The sequence below is a fragment of the Phyllobates terribilis genome, unplaced genomic scaffold, assembly GCF_046119375.1.
Source record: "Phyllobates terribilis strain yellow unplaced genomic scaffold, ASM4611937v1 Scaffold_3__8_contigs__length_932513732, whole genome shotgun sequence".
Taxonomy (NCBI): domain Eukaryota; kingdom Metazoa; phylum Chordata; class Amphibia; order Anura; family Dendrobatidae; genus Phyllobates; species Phyllobates terribilis.
Window position 1 is genome coordinate 531,987,234 of NW_027362763.1, and position 20,236 is coordinate 532,007,469.

General features: G+C 45.2%; 1 protein-coding gene across 2 annotated transcripts in view; it reads left to right on the forward strand.

The window, feature by feature from the left end:
* PDE7B (phosphodiesterase 7B) overlaps positions 1 to 20,236 on the forward strand; it is a 500,526-nt gene that overhangs the window by 176,486 nt on the left and 303,804 nt on the right. The window contains exon 2 of one of the 2 annotated variants that reach the window (XM_073671310.1): positions 2,393 to 2,427. The exons of the other annotated variant lie outside the window; for it this stretch is intronic. Within the exon in view, the coding sequence (XP_073527411.1) occupies positions 2,422 to 2,427 (6 nt within the window). The 5' untranslated portion in view covers positions 2,393 to 2,421. The remainder of the gene's footprint in view (positions 1 to 2,392; positions 2,428 to 20,236) is intronic. 2 annotated transcript variants of the gene reach the window in all.

Here is a 20,236-nt window from a genome sequence, read left to right on the forward strand (position 1 = left end):
GAGTGCAGGGTTTTTTGAATCCTCCTTGTATTTTAGTAGCAAGACAGAAAAGTTTAAAGGGAACCTGACAGGTGGTACATGATGCCCGGTCCACAGGCAGCATGTATCAGACACTGGCTGCATGATTTCAGCCATGCATGTTTGACTCTGAAACGCTGCGGTTTAAAACATAGTTTAAAAGCCGCCAGGTATCAAGCCGCACAAAAGACTAGTCGGACAGGTGAGTCTCCAGCAGCTTCTCCAGACCGCTGTCCTGGAGTGAGTTTTCACTCCAGAGTAGCAGGCAGGGAGAAGCCGCTTGAGAACTGCCTGTCTAACTAGCCTCCAATGCCACTTGGTCCCTGGTGGCTATTAAACAGTTTTTCTCTGAGACACCGCAGGCAAAGGCTTGTCAGTCCCTGTCAGCAGGTGGGGAGAAGCCGCCGAGGACCCACCTGTATGACTAGTCATTCGTGCACCTCGTCTCCTGGCAGCCATTAAAGGTATGTTTTTCTCTCTGAAATGCTGCAGTGTTTCAGAGAGAAATATACCTACCTGGCTGTGATCATACGGACAGCGCCTGATACATGCTATCCATGGTTTAGACAGCACGTATCACATGACAGGTGCCCTTTAAACATATGTGGCTGAAATCATACAGCCAGTGTCTGATACATGGATCGGGCAGCATGAACCCACTGTCAGGTTCACTTTAAACAGACATCAACAGAGAAAACACAAAGAATCAAAAGTAACACCAAATCCTTAGGACATGTGACAATATCTGTAGATTCACTTCAGATCACAGAACAGTGCACACCCTCCATAAAACTCACAGGTAGCATCCAACATTCTAGTAACTCACATTTACGCAATGTTCTGAATTATCAGGACAGGTTATTTTTTATTTTACCTGACAGATATTGTGTTTGACAAAATGTGGATATTGACAGAATCAACTGACCATCCAATCTGAATGCAGATGTGATATCAGGTGAGCGAAGAGTTAAGCTACATTTAAACTGGTTGGTATCTATCAGATTCTAACAGTACCGACCCAACGTTCACGTTAGTTGTGGAATGTGAATGGGTTGAGTGAGTGAACGATGTGTCCAAAAACGTTCATTTGTCGTGTAAGTGAGCGAAAAAAAATCTCACTCACCTTTAGTAAATTGTGCAGCGTAAATGGAGATTGTTCACTCATTCAACAATTTGACTGACAAATTGCTGGATAGAAAATTCAAGTCCTACATAGGGTTGATAGGCAATAAATAGTTCAGTAGGAGTTGGAGCATCGGAGCGAGTACAGATTTGTGATTATCGAAATGATATTTTTACTTTGCCGTTCCAATTAAGTTTTCTTTGCACAGTATGAACGGAAATATTTGTACAATTCTTTATGAATTCATGCATTAATTCAAGTATTTGAAATAAATAGTATCACTTATGGGATTTGAACATTGAACATACCTACTCTTCAGATCAACAGCGGGCACAGACAGAAGAGGGCCCCCGTCCAAGAACAATATCTGGGCCCTTTACAGTACAATATCTCATCATAATGCACATTTCCACCTGCTTTGGAGGTAGATGTGGCCTCCTTATCTCTTGGGACCAAACAGGGGCCCAACTTTAAGTTTTTTTGTGGAAGATAAGCCAGTGGTAGAGGGGTCTGACAGCAGTTTTTACTTCTTCACCATTGAAAATACATGAATTAGTGGCTGAGATGACAGTATGAATCTGGAAACATAGTTGCCGGCTGAGCAAGATGTGTGGGCACCTTAAGGAAAGAGTCAGACAGCCGTATAACTCGGACGAGGATTGCAACGCAATGCTCTGACTGGCCATTGGCTCTCCTGACCTGAGTGTGACAGATTCATGTATTTCTATGCAGCTGTCATGCTTGGGTCGGGAGAGCCGCCGGCCAGTCCGAGCATTGCGTTGCAATCCTCGACCAAGTTATACGGCCGTCTGACTTTTCCCTCAGACTTATTCATCCAAAATTATCTTACATATCGTCCAATCTTTTTGGGGTTTTTTTGCCGACTTTTGAATAATGATAATAATAATTATAATATGATTTATAATAATTAACTGGAAAATTGATTTATATGGCACTAACATGCTCTGCAGCATCTTACAATTCCAACAATACAAACAATACTTTACAGAGCAACATTATTCAACAACTCGAACAAGAGGAATGAGGGCCGTGCTGGCAAATTTAGAATCTGTAAGTAGAGGAGACTACAGAGGAAAAAAGTGCTTGTACTATATGATCTAGCCATCTTTGCAATAAAAAAAGGTTTTACATCTAGACCTGTATGCGCCAGTCACCATTTCCCTTTTTCTTTTACATTTATACCAATACTATTTCTTTCTATTTGTCAGTTAATTATTTCTTTCTTTACAGTTTTGCAACAGGCTTGGAAACATCTCTGCATGATTGTGAGTACACCAGCCTGATGTTTTTTTTTTGTCTACATTTTATATATTTATTAAATTTATCTATATTTATTAATTAATAGAAGTGAATAGAACACTGAAAACCTATTTTAATTGCCCACATTTGAAACAAATTATTTTTCTTTTTACTTGACAATTTAAAAATGTTTTTTTCTTTTTTATTTGTTACTCTACATGTAGAACCAGCATCCTGGGGTTGTCTCTGCATGTAAAAGGCTCAGTTTTGTACAGGCGCTAGCCTGACATGGCTGTTGAGAAAGTTGTTTTCTTGTCATTTTAACCCAATAATGAATTTCAAAATGGCTTGAAACCTAGGGGAAATCAATTTACCTGCTTTTCTGAAGAAAAAAAGGGAAATGTTTTAGCTTTGCTAGAACAATTACAAAGGACTCTCCTAAATCAAAACTGCATTTATTGTATTATTAACTAATGTAGAATGTACTCAGACATGCCATTTTAGCCAAGGTATTTGTTTGCCTCTTCCTATCATTTTCATGAGAAACAATAGAAAAAAAAACACAGAAGCAACAAATTTATATACAGACTTTAAGGCCACGGCCCCACTATTTGATCAGTATTTTTTCTCAGGAGTGGGAGCCAAAACCAGGAGTGGGTGATAAATGCAGAATTGGTGACTTGTTTCTATTATACCTTTTCTCTGATTGTTTCTCAACTGGTTTTGGCTCCCATTCCTGAGAAAAAATACTGACCGAATACTGACCCAATACTGATAGTGAGGCCGTGGCCTAAGGCTGACTTTACATATCTGTATTATAAGGTCTGACTCATCAGTCCTCAGAATATTATCCCAAAACTCCTCTAGTTTTTTTTGGCAAATGCAAGATCACCTTCTCTGTTCTTTTTGGTCAGTAATGGTTTACGCCTTGCAACTGTCCTATGAATACCATTTTTCCCCAGAGTCTTTCTTATTGTGGAATCCTGTACATTGACCTTAATTGAGTAAAATCAGGTTTTAGAAGTTTGTCTGGGTTCTTTTACAACTTCCTGGATAAGCCATTGATGTACTTTTGATGAAATTACAGCAGGCTGCCCACTTCCGGGAAGGTTCCCCATTATTAAATTTTTTCTCTATTTGTGGATAATGGCTCTTATTGTGGTTTCTTGAAACTTCAGAGCCTTAGCAATAGCTTTGTAACTCTTTCTAGATATATACATTGCTTTGTTTTACATCTGTATTTGAACCTCTTTTATAAGGTGGCATCATGTGCTGCTTTTTGACCACTCTTAGCCGATTTACACTTCCAGACAAGTTCTATGTGAGTGATTTTTAGATTCCACAAGTCACACACTAATCATGGTTGGGTGTGGATGGGTGTGGTGTGTCAACTGAATTTGGGTAAGTGGTTAATTTAGTAGTTTTGAAACATTCAATTATGACAAATATCCAAAAAGAGAAGAGTGCAAAGAGAAGGGTGCATTGGCAAGGGTGCAAATACTATTTCACAGCACTTTTTATAGATCTTTTCTTTGTATAACAAACTACATTATAACACAAGAAACAAAGAACATTTATTTTTTGCATTTTTACCAATTGTTCCATACATAAAGCTCCACAATACTCCTGTTCTATAAAAAAGCAAAAAGAAAAGACTATTACATTTCTGTAAAAATAGCAATATTTTCCATAAATGTTCCCTGTTTTCCATGTTCCAGATGGCGCAGAAGTAATTTTTTTTACAATATATGTAAGCAGCAATGTAAACCATACTAAAGGAATTAACATGATGCATATTTTTATGGCAGCTGCCAATAGCGCATTAGAAAACTCTTCATCAACCAACCCATAATTTTATATTGGACGTCTGAAATGATTATGGTCAGTACATACCAGAACTGTTCACATAGTGTAAGTTACAAAAATAAATTTCAAGTCAAGAATAAAAAGACAACTTAATTTTCTCAAATTTGTGTAAACTTGAAGATATAAAATAACTATTGTAGAAAATATATCTTGACTTCCAGACACTTTATTTGACTCCAATAACAATAATTTCAGGACTTGCCCAGCATAAGAAAGCAATTACTGGTCACAGACAATGCTTCACAGGTGTAATTGATGTCATCTATAATATAACGCTACAAGCGTCCCTCTGTCTGAAGCCTCTATAGACTGCGCAAGCGTGACGCGCCTGCACAGTCTGGCTCCAGACAAAAGAACGCATGGAGCCATTACAGGTAAGAGGAGTGGATGGCGCCGGAGATCGCGGTATGCGTAGACACTGAACGCATACCATGATCTTCGGTGCCATACTTACATACTTACCTGACTGGGAGAAGCATTGCCGCGGCGCCTCTCTTTTCACCAGAGACCGGGTCAGGAGTGAAGGCGTCGGAATCGGCACATGCACATAGCGCTATCCGGCGTCATTTTACTGAAGACACATTTGCAGCGTGTCTTCAGCAAAATGGCGCCAGACAGCGCGGTATAGGCACGAGCGTACTCCGGCTCCACACTCCTCCCCCGGCCTCCGGCAGAACAGGACACCACAGCGCTGGAGCACAGGGAAGAAAGGTGAGTAAAAGTGGGGGTTTTTTGTATGTGTGCAGCGTGAAAGGGATGAGGGGACCACAAATACCAGGATTGGGGGATGAGGGAGCCACACATACCAGGATTGGGGGATGAGGGGGCCACACATACCAGGATTGGGGGATGAGGGGTACCATACATACCAGGATTGAGGGGTGAGGGGACCATGCATACCAGGATTGAGGGGTGAGGGGACCATGCATACAAGGATTGAGGGGTGAGGGGACCATGCATACCAGAATTGGGGGTGAGGGGACCATGCATACCAGAATTGGGGGATGAGGGGTACCATGCATACCAGGATTGGGGGATGAGGGGTACCATGCATACCAGGATTGGGGGATGAGAGGTACCATGCATACCAAGATTGGGGGATTAGGGGTACCATGCATACCAGGATTGGGGGGTGAGGGGACCATGCATACCAGGATTGGGAGGTGAGGGGGGCCATTCATACCAGGATTGGGGATGAGGGGTGCCATGCATACCAGGATTTGGGGGTGAGGGGTGCCATGCATACCAGGATAGGAATGCAGGGTACCATGCATACCAGGATGATGGATGGGGTGCCATGCATACCAGGATGAGGGGTACCATGCATACCAGAATAGGGATGAGGGGTAACATGCATACCAGAATAGGAATATGTGGTGCCATGCATACCAGGATTGGGTGATGAGGAGTGCCATGCATACCAGTAAAGGGATGAGGGGGCAATACATACCAGGATTGGATGATGAGGGAGCCATTCATACCTGGATGACGGGTTGGGTGCCATGCATATAAGGATTGGGGGATGAGGAGGGCATATATACCAGGATTGGGGGATGAGGGGTGCCATACATACCAGAATTGGGATGAGGGGTGCCATGTATACCAGGATGAGGGGTACCATACATATCAGAAGAGGGATGTGGGGTACCATGCATACCAGAATGAGGGGTGGGGTGCCAGGCATACCAGGATGAGGGGTACCATGCATACCAGAATAGGGATGAGGGGTACCATGCATACCAGGATAGGAATGCGGGGTACCATGAATACCAGGATGAGGGATGGAGTGCCATGCATACAAGGATTGAGGGATGAGGAGGCCATACATACCAGAATTGGGATGATGGGTGCCAAGTATACCAGGATGAGAGGTACCATACATACCAGAATAGGGATGTGGGGTACCATGCATACCAGGATGAGGGATGGGGTACCATACATACCAGGATAGGGATGAGGAGTGCCATGCATACCAGGATTGGGGATGAGGGGTACCATGCATACTAGGATTTGGAATGAGGAAGCCATGCATACCAGGATGAGGAATGAGGGGTGCCATACATACCAGGATTGGGATGAGGGGTGCCATGTATATCAAATTTGGGATGAGGGGGCCGTGCATACCAGGATGAGAGATGGGGTGCCATGCAAACCAGGATTGGGGATGAGGGGTGCCATGCATACCAGGATAGGGATGAGGGATACCATGCATACCAGGATAGGGATCTGGGGGGCCATGCATGCCAGAATTGGGGATGAGGAGTGCCATGCATACTAGGATTGGGGGTGAGGGGTGCCATGCATACCAGGATTGGGGATGAGGGGTGCCATGCATACCAAGATTGGGGAAGAGGGATGCCATGCATACCAAGATTGGGGATGAGGGGTGCAATGCAAACCAGGATTTGGGATGAGGTGTGCCATGCATTCCAGGATTGGGAATGAGGGGTGCCATGCATACCAGGATTAGGGATGAGGGGTGCCATGCATACCAGGATTGGGGATGAGGGGTGCCATGCATACCAAGATTGGGGATGAGGGGTGCCATGCATACCAGGATTTGGGATGTGGGGTGCCATGCATAATAGGATATGGATGTGGGGTACCATGCATACCAGGATAGGGAACTGTGGGGGCCATGCATACCAGGATTCGGATGAGGGGCCATGTATACCAGGATAGGGATGAGGGATACCAAGTATATCAGGATGAGGGATGGGGTGCCATGCATACCAGGATAGGGATGAGGGGTACAATGCATACCAGGATTAGGGGTACCATACATACCAGGATAGGGATGAGGGATGGGGTACCATGCATACCAGATTGGGTATGAGGGAGCCATGCATACCAGGATGAGGGGTACCATACATACCAGAATAGGGATGTGGGGTACCATGCATACCAGGATGAGGGATGGGGTGCCATGCATACCAGGATGAGGGGTACCATACATACCAGGATAGGGATGAGGAGTGCCATGCATACCAGGATTGGGGATGAGGGGTACCATGCATACTAGGATTGGGGATGAGGAAGCCATGCATACCAGGATTTGGATGAGGGGTGCCATGTATATCAAATTTGGGATGAGGGGGCCGTGCATACCAGGATGAGAGATGAGGTGCCATGCAAACCAGGATTGGGGATGAGGGGTGCCATGCATACTAGGATAGGGATGAGGGGTACCATGTATACCAGGATAGGGATTTGGGGGTGCCATGCATACCAGGATTGGGGATGAGGAGTGCCATGCATACCAGGATTGGGGATGAGGGGTGCCATGCATACCAGGATTGGGGATGAGGGGTGCCATGCATACCAAGATTGGGGATGAGGGATGCCATGCATACCAGGATTGGGGATGAGGGGTACCATGCATACAAGGATGAGGGGTACCATACATACCAGGATAGGGATGGGGTACCATGCATACCAGGATTGGGTATGAGGGAGCCATGCATACCAGGATGAGGGGCGCCATGCATGCCAGGATTGGGGGTGAGGGGTACCATGCATACCAGGATAGGAATGCGGGGTACCATGCATACCAGGATGATGGATGGGGTGCCATGCATACCAGGATGAGGGGTACCATGCATACCGGAATAGGGATGAGGGGTACCATGCATATCAGAATAGGAATATGTGGTGCCATGCATACCAGGATTGGGGGATGAGGAGTGCCATGCATACCAGGATAAGGATGAGGGGGCCATGCATACCAGGATTAGGGATGAGGGAGCCATTCATACCAGGATGAGGGGTTGGGTGCCATGCATTTCAGGATTGGGGGATGAGGAGGCCATACATACCAGGATTGGGGGATGAGGGGTGCCATACATACCAGAATTGGGATGAGGGGTGCCATGTATACCAGGATGAGGGGTGCCATACATATCAGAATAGGGATGTGGGGTACCATGCATAGCAGCATGAGGGGTGGGGTGCCATGCATACCAGGATGAGGGGTACCATGCATACCAGAATAGGGATGAGGGGTACCATGCATACCAGGATAGGAATGCGGGGTACCATGCATACCAGGATGAATGATGGAGTGCCATGCATACCAGGATTGAGATGAGGGGTGCCATGTATACCAGGATGAGGGGTACCATACATATCAGAATAGGGATGTGGGGTACCATGCATACCAGCATGAGGGGTGGGGTGCCATACATACCAGGATGAGGGGTACCATACATACCAGGATAGGGATGAGGAGTGCCATGCATACCAGGATTGGGGATGAGGGGTACCATGCATACTAGGATTGGGAATGAGGAAGCCATGCATACCAGGATGAGGGATGAGGGGTGCCATACATACCAGGATTGGGATGAGGGGTGCCATGTATATCAAATTTGGGATGAGGGGGCCGTGCATACCAGGATGAGAGATGGGGTGCTATGCAAACCAGGATTGGGGATGAGGGGTGCCATGCATACCAGGATAGGGATTTGGGGGGGCCATGCATACCAGGATTGGGGATGAAGGGTGCCATGCATACCAAGATTGGGGATGAGGGATGCCATGCATACCAGGATTGGGGATGAGGGGTGCAATGCAAACCAGGATTTGGGATGAGGGGTGCCATGCATACCAGGATTGGGGATGAGAGGTGCCATGCATACCACGATTAGGGATGAGGGGTGCTATGCATACCAGGATTGGGGATGAGGGGTGCCATGCATACCAGTATTTGGGATGAGGGGTGCCATGCATACCAGGATAGGGATGAGGGGTACCATGCATACCAGGATAGGGATCTGGGGGGGCCATGCATGCCAGGATTCGGATGAGGGGCCATGTATACCAGGATAGGGATGAGGGGTACCATGTATATCAGGATGAGGGATGGGGTGCCATGCATGCCAGGATAGGGATGAGGGGTACCATGCATACCAGGATGAGGGTTACCATACATATCAGTATAGGGTTGAGGGATGGGGTACCATGCATACTAGGTTTGGGTATGAGGGAGCCATGCATACCAGGATGAGGGGCACCATGCATGCCAGGATTAGGGATGAGGGGTGCCATGTGTACCAGGATTGGGGATGAGGGGTGCCATGCATACAGGATTGGGGGTGAGGGGTGCCATGAATACCAGGATTGGGGGTGAGGGATGCCATGCATACCAGGATTGGGGGTGAGGGGTGCCATGCATACCAGGATTGGGGGTGACGGGTGCCATACATGCCAGGATTAGTGGTGAGGGGTGCCATGCATACCAGGATAGGGATGAGGCGTGCTATGCATATCAGGATAGAGATGAGGGCAGCACATAACAGGATGGAGGAACAGGATTGGGGAGCACAAATACCAGGATGGGGGCAGCACAAATAACAGGATGGGCGACCATATACCAACCGGGGCATAGAACGGGCTCAATAGCTAGTTAATGTATAAGAGAGAACAAGCACAAAATCTGAACTAGTCCTATTTAGGGTAAATGTTTTGTAAAATTTCTTGAGGTAATGTTCTTGATTGAAATCTTGTGTATTTGCTTGTAGAATAATTGCTGCATTGAAAGTGACTGTAATTTAATGGGGTTATCTTGAATTTTTTTCTATGAAGCCTAGCAGTTATTGGCAGATAGTTGAGAACTAGCTGCCTGTTCTGCCATGAGCCGATCCCTCTCTTAGTCCTTAGACCTCTTGGCTATGCACTTATCTGTGTTTCTCCTGCTTACATTGACATCATGCCGACAGAGCAGCTTCTTCTCTTCTGCTCTGCTTTGTCGACAGAACGTCACTGTCAGTGTCATGTTGATTGACTCAGAAACTGCTCTGTCTACAGGACATCACAGGAAGCAGTAGAAACACCTCCAGGAGATCCATTACCGCTGTGAGCCAGCACTTACAAGTGCTTCTCACTAAATTAGAATATCATCAAAAAGTTAATTTATTTCAGTTCTTCAATTTAAAAAGTGAAATTCATATTATATAGAGTCATTACAGAGTGATCTATTTCAAATGTTTATTTCTGTTAATGTTAATGATTGATCATATATTACAGCCAATGAAAACACAAAAGTCATTATCTCAGTAAATTAGAATAATTAACAAAACACCTGCAAAGGCTTCCCAAGTATTTAAAAAGATCCCTTAGTCTGTTTCAGTAGGCTCCACAATCATGGGGAAGACTGCTGACTTGACAGATGTCCTGAAGGCAGTCATTGACACACTCCACAAGGAGGATAAGCCACAAAGGGTCATTGCTAAAGAAGCTGGCTGTTCACAGAGTGCTGTATCCAAGTATATTAATGGAAAGTTGAGTGGAAGGAAAAAGTGTGGTAGAAAAAGATGCACAAGCAACCGGGATAACCACAGCCTTGAAAGGATTGTTAAGAAAAGGCCATTCAAAAATGTCGAGTGGACTGCTGCTGGAGTCATTGCTTCTAGAGCCACCACACACAGACGTATCCAGGACATGGGCTACAAGTGTCGCATTCCCTGTGTCAAGCTACTCATGACCAATAGACAACGCCAGAAGCGTCTTACCTGGGCCAAGGAGAAAAAGACCTGGACTGTTGCTCAGTGGTCCAAGGTGTTGTTTTCAGATGAAAGTAAATTTTGCATTTTATTTGGAAATCAAGGTCCCAGAGTATGGAGGAAGAGTGGAGAAGGAACACAATCCAAGCTGCTTGAGGTCTAGTGTGAAGTTTCCACAATCAGTGATGGTTTGGGGAGCCATGTTATCTGCTGGTATAGGTCCACTGTGTTTTATCAAAACCACGGTCAGCGCAGACGTCTACCAGGAAATTTTAGAGCACTTCATGCTTCCCTCTGCCGACAAGCTTTTTGGAGATGGAAATTCCATTGTCCAGCAGGACTTGGCACCTGTCCACACTGTCAAAAGTACCAATACCTGGTTTAAAAACAACAGTATCACTGTGCTTGATTGGCCAGCAAACTCGCCTGACCATAACCCCGTAAACCCATAAACCCATCTAGAAACATTGCAGACGAGCTGAAGGCTGCTATCAAAGCAACCTGGGCTTCCATAACACCTCAGCAGTGCCACAGGTTGATCGCCTCCATGCCACGCCGCATTGATGCAGTAATTGATGCAAAAGGAGCCCCGAACATTTACTGAACATACATTTCAGTAGGCCAACATTTCAGATTTTAAAACACTTTTAAAGCTGTTGTAATAAAGTATTCTAATTTACTGAGATAATGAATTTTGTGTTTTCATTGGCTATAAGCTATAATCATCAACATTCACAGAAATAAATCACTCTGTTTGTAATGACTCTATATAATATATGAGTTTCATTTTTTGTATTGAAGAACTGAAATAAATTAACTTTTTGATGATATTCTAATTTTGTGAGAAGCATCTGTATATAGCACCATTAATTCCACAGAGCTTCACAGACAATATCGGCACTGTCCCCATTGGGGCTCACAATCTAAATTCCCTATCAGTATGTCTTTTGGAGTGTGGGAGGAAACCGGAGAACCTGGAGCAAACACACGCAAACTCGGGAAGAACATACAAACTCTTTGCAGATGTTATCCTTGGTGGGATTTGAACTCAGGATCCTAAGCTGCAAGGCTGCAGTGTTAACCATTGAGCCACCATGCTGCCTACTGATAAGTGCTTAGCCCATAGAGAAAAACATACTTTTTTGCTATTTTGGAATGCTGCCTTACTTCTTAGTTTGTATTACTAGAAGGATTGCTAGTTTTGTACAGTAGTCATATAAATTACATTGTACCATGATATGAAAAATATGCAGTTGACATATCTACATTGTGATCTTTGAGTATGCATGGATTTTATTCTCAACTATCATCCTTGCAGTCTGCTCAGCACTCCTGTCAATAAAATTGTTTAGACAGTTCGACCCATAAGGGTATGTGCGCACGTTGAGTATTTGATTGCAGAAATTGCTGCAACATTTCTGCATCTCTTGGCAGCAAAAATGCTGCGGAAAAAAGGCACATTTTTGGTGTGTTTTTGCTTGCGTTTTTTGTACAGCAATTAATGCTTTTTGGAGCTAAATAAAGATATTTGAAAAAAGAAACATGGGACATCATTTTAACCCTTGGATTACCGTTGGACCTGGGGTGAGTATATTGGGTTAATTTAATTTATTAAAGAATGTGTCTGTTTTATTTTGAATAAAGTGTTTTATTCTCGGTGTGTGCTTATTTAATTCTTTACCTACAGGTTTAGTAATGAGGGTATCTGGCTGACACCTCTTCATTACTAAACCTAAGGCTTGGTGTCAGCGACACCTAATCCCATTACCTAATTCCATTACTTAATCCCATTACCCCTATGCAGCTGCACCAGGGCATCAGGAGGAACCTGGCTAAGTGCCAGAATTGGCACTTCAAATATGAAATGCCATTTCTGAGGCAGCTGATGGCTACTATTTTTAGCCTAGGAAGGGGCCATTAGGCCAACATGTTCCCTGGCTATTCATAACAGCTAACAGCTTTTTGGTTAGCCTTTAGGTTATGTCTCCATGATCAGGCACCAGCAGCGCTTTGGACACAGCGTATTTTCGCTGAGTCCAAAACGCGTTCTAATTCCGCACTTGTTTTGTTAGTACATGCAGCTCCCCCGCATGTAATGACATTTCAATCGGTCAAAATTTTTAAAAAAACTAGCGTCTCCGCTACAGAAATTGACATTCTGCGGCTCGTAAACCCGCATTGCGGGTGAGTTTACACAGCGTCAAAAACAAGCACAGTGTGCATGGGATTTCTGTAAATCTCATCCACTGTGCTTGTACTGTAGAATGCAGCATTTTGAATGCAGCACAGGTGAGTTGCATCCAAACCTGTGTTATTCTTCATCATGGGCATGTACCATTACTGGCTAGTTTACAGGGGGACCCCAGAAAAAAATTAGCAAAGGTTAAACAGGCAACTGCAGGCTGATATTAATAGCCTAGGAAGGGGCCATTACTCCCAAATGTTCCTTGGCTATTAATAACAGCTCACAGCTGTTTGGTTCACCTTTACTAGCTAGATTACAAAGGGACACCAGAAAAAAATTGACATAGGGTCCCCCTATAAAATCTAACCAGCAAAGGCTAACCAGACAGCTGTGAGCTTGTCACGGCACTGCTGCCAAGTGCACATGGATCAGGGGCTCCTACGCTGACCCTAACACTAGGGGGCGCTATAGCTTGCCCTATTCCACGGGATACCTCTGAAGGTGATGTTGCCGTGGCCTCCGCCCTCACCCTAACTCCTGAGTTAGCCCTCCGCTTGATCTCCTCCCCCACCCGGTGAAGAGGGGCGCTACAGTGCACTGAAGTACACCCACCCGACAAACAGGGCAACACAGACAGGGGGTAAACAGAAAACTCCATGCCCACAAAATATTCTCTCACATATAACAGAGGGAATAACCGGGGTGTGAAGGTAGGATGAATAAACCAAAATGGAAAAGGATAAGGAATAACCACGCATGCAAAAAAGACACCAGTCATAAGTAATTCCTCCAAAAGTCCTTCTCATAAACTCCTCTCTCCACTAGCCATGCAGCAAGATGCTAGCTCTGACAAGGAACTGAGTCAGAGCCCAGATTATAAAGGGAGAGGGAGTAGTTGACCAAGCTCAGCTGTGAACACAGGGAAATTCAAGATGCCCGCTTAACCCCTGTTCTGCCAAAAGAAACCAACACATTTAAAATGAAGAAGTGCTTTTTCTCAATGCAGAAGTAGGAGTTATCTGACGTTGAGGTCTTCTGGCTCCAAACTGTCGTGGTAAGCTCGTGACAGAGCTGATATTAATAGCCAGGCCTCTGATCCCCTCTGAGGCTAATAACATCCGCCCTCAGCCACCTCAGAAATAGCGCATCAATAAGATGTGCCAAATCTGGCACTTAGCCTCCGCTCTTCCCACTTGCCCTGGTGCAGTGGCAAGTGAGGTAATAGGATTGGGGTTCATGTTAACCTTGTATTGACAGCTGTCATGAAGGCCAGGTTAGCAATGAAGAGGCGTCTATAAGACGCCCCATTACTAACCCATAGTAAAAGTTTTCAAATAGTGACACAGCAAGAATAAAATTCTTTATTTGAAATAAAAGTCCACACCATTTTTTACACATTTATTTAAAAATAAAAAACACGGTTATACTCACCTAACGCTTAATCCCCTGAAGCCATTGACCCCTGTAAAAAAAACAGAAAATAAAAAAACAATGTTATACTCACCTAATGCCAAATCCAATTAAAGCCATTGTTACATGTAAAAAAAAACAAAAAAAAAAACAACCATATCCCTGACGTGTCTGACGAGATGGCATAATCCAGAGTGTCCCACGATGATCTCACTTCTAGAGCAGTCACATGAGCAGTGTAATCGCTCCTGTGTCAGTGTATAGTGCTGAGCTGCCATGAGAGAGGTCACACGAGTTCATCAGCTGATGAGCCACAGTGACCTCACTAACGACACTACCGCTGAGTGAGAATTTTCTCATGCAGCAGCGGCGCCATATGTGAGATCAGCTGATGAACTCGTGTGACCTCTCTCATTGCAGTTCGACGCTCCTGTCAGTGTATTGCCGTTTGCCGGGTAGAACAGTCACATCTGCTGATGTGACTGTTCTACAAATGATCCAATCGCCACGGGACACTTATGGATTATGTGGATTACGGTGGACAGGTGAGGGATATGGTGGCTTAAAATTTTTTAGTTTTTACAGGGGACAGTGGCTTCAGGGATTTGGCATTAGGTGAGTATAATGTGTTTTTTATTTTTATTTCAATATTTATTTATCTATTTCAACTTTTTTTTTCTTCACTGTGAGCACAGGCGCCGGCTGATGAGAGACTACTCCTCCCATCGGCAGCGCCTGCTCTCACTGTTATCTGCGACAGCAGACATAGGCTGATGGGAGGAGTAGTCTCTCATCAGCCGACGCCTGTGACCCGCGGTAAAATTCTTTGTACGTTTTGTTGCGTTTTTGACTTGCATTTTTGCTGCGGATTTGACTGTCTCAATTGAAGTCAATGGGTGAAAAACGTAGCAAAACCCCTGAAAGTATTGACATGCTGCTGATTTAAACGCACAGCAAATCCTGAAAGGAAAATTACTGATCATATGCATAGCACTTCAGGATTCTCATTTACTTAGCTGACATAAGGATTCCTTATTGTTTTTGGGCCAATTCCACGCTGAAAAAACGTAGCAAAAATGCACAGTGTCCACACAGCCTTAATGTGAGTTCTCTAACAATAAAATAGGAAACTCAAATGCCAACATATTTTTTGGCTAGTCCATCAGGCAATGCACGGCTATACAGTAATTCCTGCTCCTTAGGCAGCCTGCATGTCATGATAGGAAACATAACTATGAACATGATAGCATGAACATGAATAAACATGATAATAAAATCTTTCCTATCAGAAATTTTTTTGAACACAGATTTTTATTGCATTTCATACAAATAGAAAAAAGTAGGAGATAAAATCTTCAGATAATCTCCCAAGGTTAATTAAAGAAGCACCCCCGTCAAAATTGTATCCACTTAATATATTGCAATTATCATATTATATCGCACTGTGTACTTACAATTGCTCATTTTGCCTTTCTACCCAGTTACCGTATTTTGTGGATTATAAGACACATTTTTTACTTCCCAAATTTGGGGGGAAAATGGGGATGCGTTTTATAATCCAAACTGTATAATCCAACCGCACTTACTGGCGTTGGTGGAGCGGGGTCCCAGGGTTGATGCTGCCGGGAGATTGCTGCTGCCGGAAGTTCGCTGCTGCCGGGAGCTTCTGCCTTCTGACAGAGGCAGCAGTTGGAAGATGGCTGCGGGTCCCATGCTGCGGGCCCCATGCTGCGGGTCCCATGCTGCGGGTCCCTTGCTTGCAGTAATTGGTGTTCGGTGGTGCAGGGACTCCGTCAACATTTTGTAAAAGCTTGTGCCCCGCACCTTCCATACTTTCCTATGTGGCCATCTCCGGGAAAATGGCTGCCGCTGCCGGAGGCGGTGCATGTGCAATTGAGATCTCCAGAGCCGAGATCTCCGGATCAGAGATCTCCGGAGCAGAGATCTCGGGAGCCAAGATCTCAATCTGAGTATGCGCTGCCTCTACATGCACAGTACTGTACCCCTCAGCAAAGTATAGTGACCCATCATAGTATGATCCCCCAACTGTGACCCCCACACAGCCCTCCATGCAGTATAATGGTCCCACACCTCACCACACTGTATAATGGCACCCACTGGACCCCACCAAACCTTCACACTGTATACAATGCTGCTCACCATTATCATCACCACTTCATTTTTTTCATAGACTGTACAATATCTTCAGAAATAAATGGAAAGGTACCAAAGTTTTATCCTGAGGATTTTTTAATTAGTGGTCCAAAGTAATGCAATAATAAAACTTTGCTTTTCAACTTCTATGTTGCAATTTCAAAGACGAAATAAACAGCATGTGTAGCAATAAAGGCACCCCTAATTAATACCTGGTTGGACACCCTTTGGCACTGCTGACAGCCTCCAAACGTTTTTTGTAGCCATCTATAAGCTTCTTGGACTTCTCAGCTGGAATTTCTCCCACTCTTCCTTTGCAGTTTGTTCAAGCTCTTGAATGTTTGCAGGGTTCTTTTTCCCAATGGCAGAGTTCAGCTCACCCCAAAGATTTTCTATGGGATTAAGGTCAGGACTCATTGCTGATGATTCGCCCCCTGGGCCGTGGGGTACCCGGAACCGGGCCTCCTAGTGTACGGTGCTGATGGGGGTAGTAGTGGCAACCCGATCCCGTGGCTCAGGGTGGTCAGACCAAATTGTGGCAGTCTATTTATCAGTGTTTTGAATGTCCGACTACGCCACCCGTGGATTGCGGTCAGGGATAACCGCCGCTGCAAGGCAGACCGCTGAGGCTGGTGTTGGTGTGCAGCACAGGGATAGGATAACTCCCCACATGAAGAGTGTAGCCTCATGGCAATGTAGGTGGATGCTGGGGGTGATGGTGCAGGCGCAGCATAAATCACACAGAGTCCAATGGTGCAGTCCAGGGTCTTTTACTCACAGTTGATATCCAAGTCACTTCTGTCAGCAAGGACTGCCCGAGCCGTGCTGCGTCCACCAGGTGAGGAGCTCGGTCAACCCCCAGGCAATTCAGGAGTATGGCACAGGACCCCCTTCTGTCCTTTCTCTGGCCTCTCGTGCCCCACCAGTGTCCTGACTTCTGTCCAGCTACCGAGGACCGTGTCGGGTAAGTGTTGGCCTTCGCTTCCCACTATCCTATATGGTACCTTCCTAGCAGGTTTAGCGGGGGGTCGCACCAATAAATGGTCACAACCTCCGGTTCTTGGCTGAGGGTAGATTCGCCTCCACCAATTTAGGGATCCGGTACCTTTCCACGGCCTGACCCTTTCACCCGGTATAATGGGGTTTGCAACGGTTACTGTCCGTTCTGCTCTCTTAGGGTCCCTTCTGCCTTCTTGTTCCTGGAGCCCTTCCACTCCTCTGTCTCTTCTCTTTCCTTTCTTCTCTTTCTTCTCCTCTCTGGCCCCGGCCTTCTCTCTAGGCCTGCCTCGTGGAGCTGAGCTCAGGCTGAGCCTCAGCTCCCTGTCAGCTCTCTCTCTCTCAACACTAACTTAAGATGGCTCCCACCTTTTATCTACTTCTCTGTGCTGAGCTCTGGTGACCTGCACCCAATGAGCTCCTTCCTATGCTCCAGAAACCGTCCCCTTCTGCTCCCACACCACTGGGTTCTCTGCCCTGTCCCCACTCCAGCCAGGGACATGGTCAATTGTGCCTGCAATAAGATGGGAGCACCGTCGAGCTGTCCCCCGGAAATGGGGAGTGTGTATGTGTGTGCAGCTAACTGAGCCCTGGTCCACACTCCATCCTTACCTGGGAGTGGAATATCACACCTCTGGTTGAGGTGCAATACCCCTGCAGCAACCGAGCCCTCGGGGCGCTACACTGACCATTTTAAAACAGTCCATTTTTCCTTTTTCAACCATTCCTGCATACTTTCGGATGTGTGCCTTGAGTCATTGTTTTGCTGGAGGGCCCATGATCTTCGACTCAAACCAAGTTTTCTTACACTGGGTAGGACATTTCGCTCTAAAATCTCTTGATAATTCTCTGATTTAATGATTCCTGTGATACGGTCAAGTCCTCTAGTACCAGACACAGCAAAGCAACCCCACAGCATTATGGATCCTCCACAATACCTAACTGTTGGTAAGGTGTTATTTTCGTTATAAGCTTCATTGCACCGTTTGCAAACAAACTGTTGCTTTGCATTGCCAAAAAGCTCTATTTTTGTTTCCACAGAACATTTTCCCAGAAGGATTGTGGTTTGTCAAGGTACTCTTTGGTAAAGATCAGTTGTTCCTTTTTATGTCTTTTCTTCAGCAATGGTTTCTTCATTGGCCTTTGCCCATAAAGCTCTGTTTGGTTTAGTGTGTGGCGTATGGTACTTGTTGAAACCATGACCCCAGACCTTTCCAGGTTGCCCTTCAGATCTTGTCAATTTTTCTTTTTCCTCCACGTCCAGGGACGTTTTTCACAGTTCCATGCTTGGCAAACTTCTTAATAACATTGCGCGCTGTTGAAAGTGGGATACTAAGGTCTTTGGAGATGGTCTTATACCCTTTGGAAGTCTTATGTTTGCTAATAATAGAAGTTCTGATGTCCTCAAACAGCTCCTTTGTCTTCACCATTGAGACAAAGGAACAGGGCCTACCATGTGGCTTTTTGTAACACTGAAGACATCATTCATTGGCTAATTCATGTCACATGGGCACCGACAATTAATCACAGGTGAATCTCTTTTGTGATTTTCCACAGGCGAGTCAAAATGTGTTTCTATACTAAATTAATGTAAAGGGTGGCTATTTTCCCTCCCATTGTTTTTTGCTTTAAATTATTGTTTTTCATTTGCTCTTTTGTATTTAACGTGAGTGCTCCATACAAAAAAATAGTTTCACTTGTTTCATTTTTTTCAGGAGATATTCCACATTATGTACTTAAACTTCATGGTCCTACACACAGTATAATGCAATCCCTATGGTCCTTCACACAGCATAATGCACTCCCCATGGTCCTCCACACAGTATAATACACTCCCCCATGGTCCTCCACACAGTATAATGCAGCCCCTATAGGGTACAATGAAGCCCCATAGAGTAAAATGCAGCTCGATAGGGTAAAATGCAGTCTCCAGTCCTCCAGTATTATGGCCACCACTTACTCACTGATTTAAAAAAAAAAAATACAATACTCACCACCTCTCGATCCCCCACTGCTTCTGTCACATGACGCTCCCTCCTCCATTATTGCATTCAACTGTATCGGCATCTGCCGATACAGCTGAATGCTTGGCAGGGAGGCGGCGCTGGCTGGCCGGAGGTGGCGCCAGTGCTGGTTCTGACACCGGGCCCCCCCGGCTCACGGGCCCCATAGCCCATGGCCTGCCACCATTGATGGTACGCCACTGCTTCTAAGCGCTGTGTAGAAACAGGAGGTCAATTTTCTGTGCACAAGTCCTGAGTCCCTGCAAAAGTATGTTGCAGGGGGAGGAGCGGAGCAGCTGGGTCAGGAGGTGAAAAGGGGAATGAGTTATACATGAACAAGATACTTGACGCAAGACGTGGGAAAGGTAAGTAGAGCGCAGTTTGTTATTTTATAACAGGGGGTTTAGATCTGGTACTAATGATTTTCAATGGACCCTAAGTCTGATTCTCATATTAATTAAATGTGCAGAAAAGGTGGCATGAATCTATTTTTTTTTTTATGGCCTTCAGTTTGATATTGAATCTTAGCGACTTGATGGAGGAGCGAGAGAGAATGTTTTAAGGCATTTTTGTTACTTACTGCAAAGTCAAAAGTCATACATTTCATTAGTATTTGATATCATTGCCCTTAAACTGAATGACTCGGGTCAAACGTTTGGGATATTCTTCCACAAGCTTCTCACAATAGTTGGTCGGAATTTGGACCCATTCCTCCTGACAA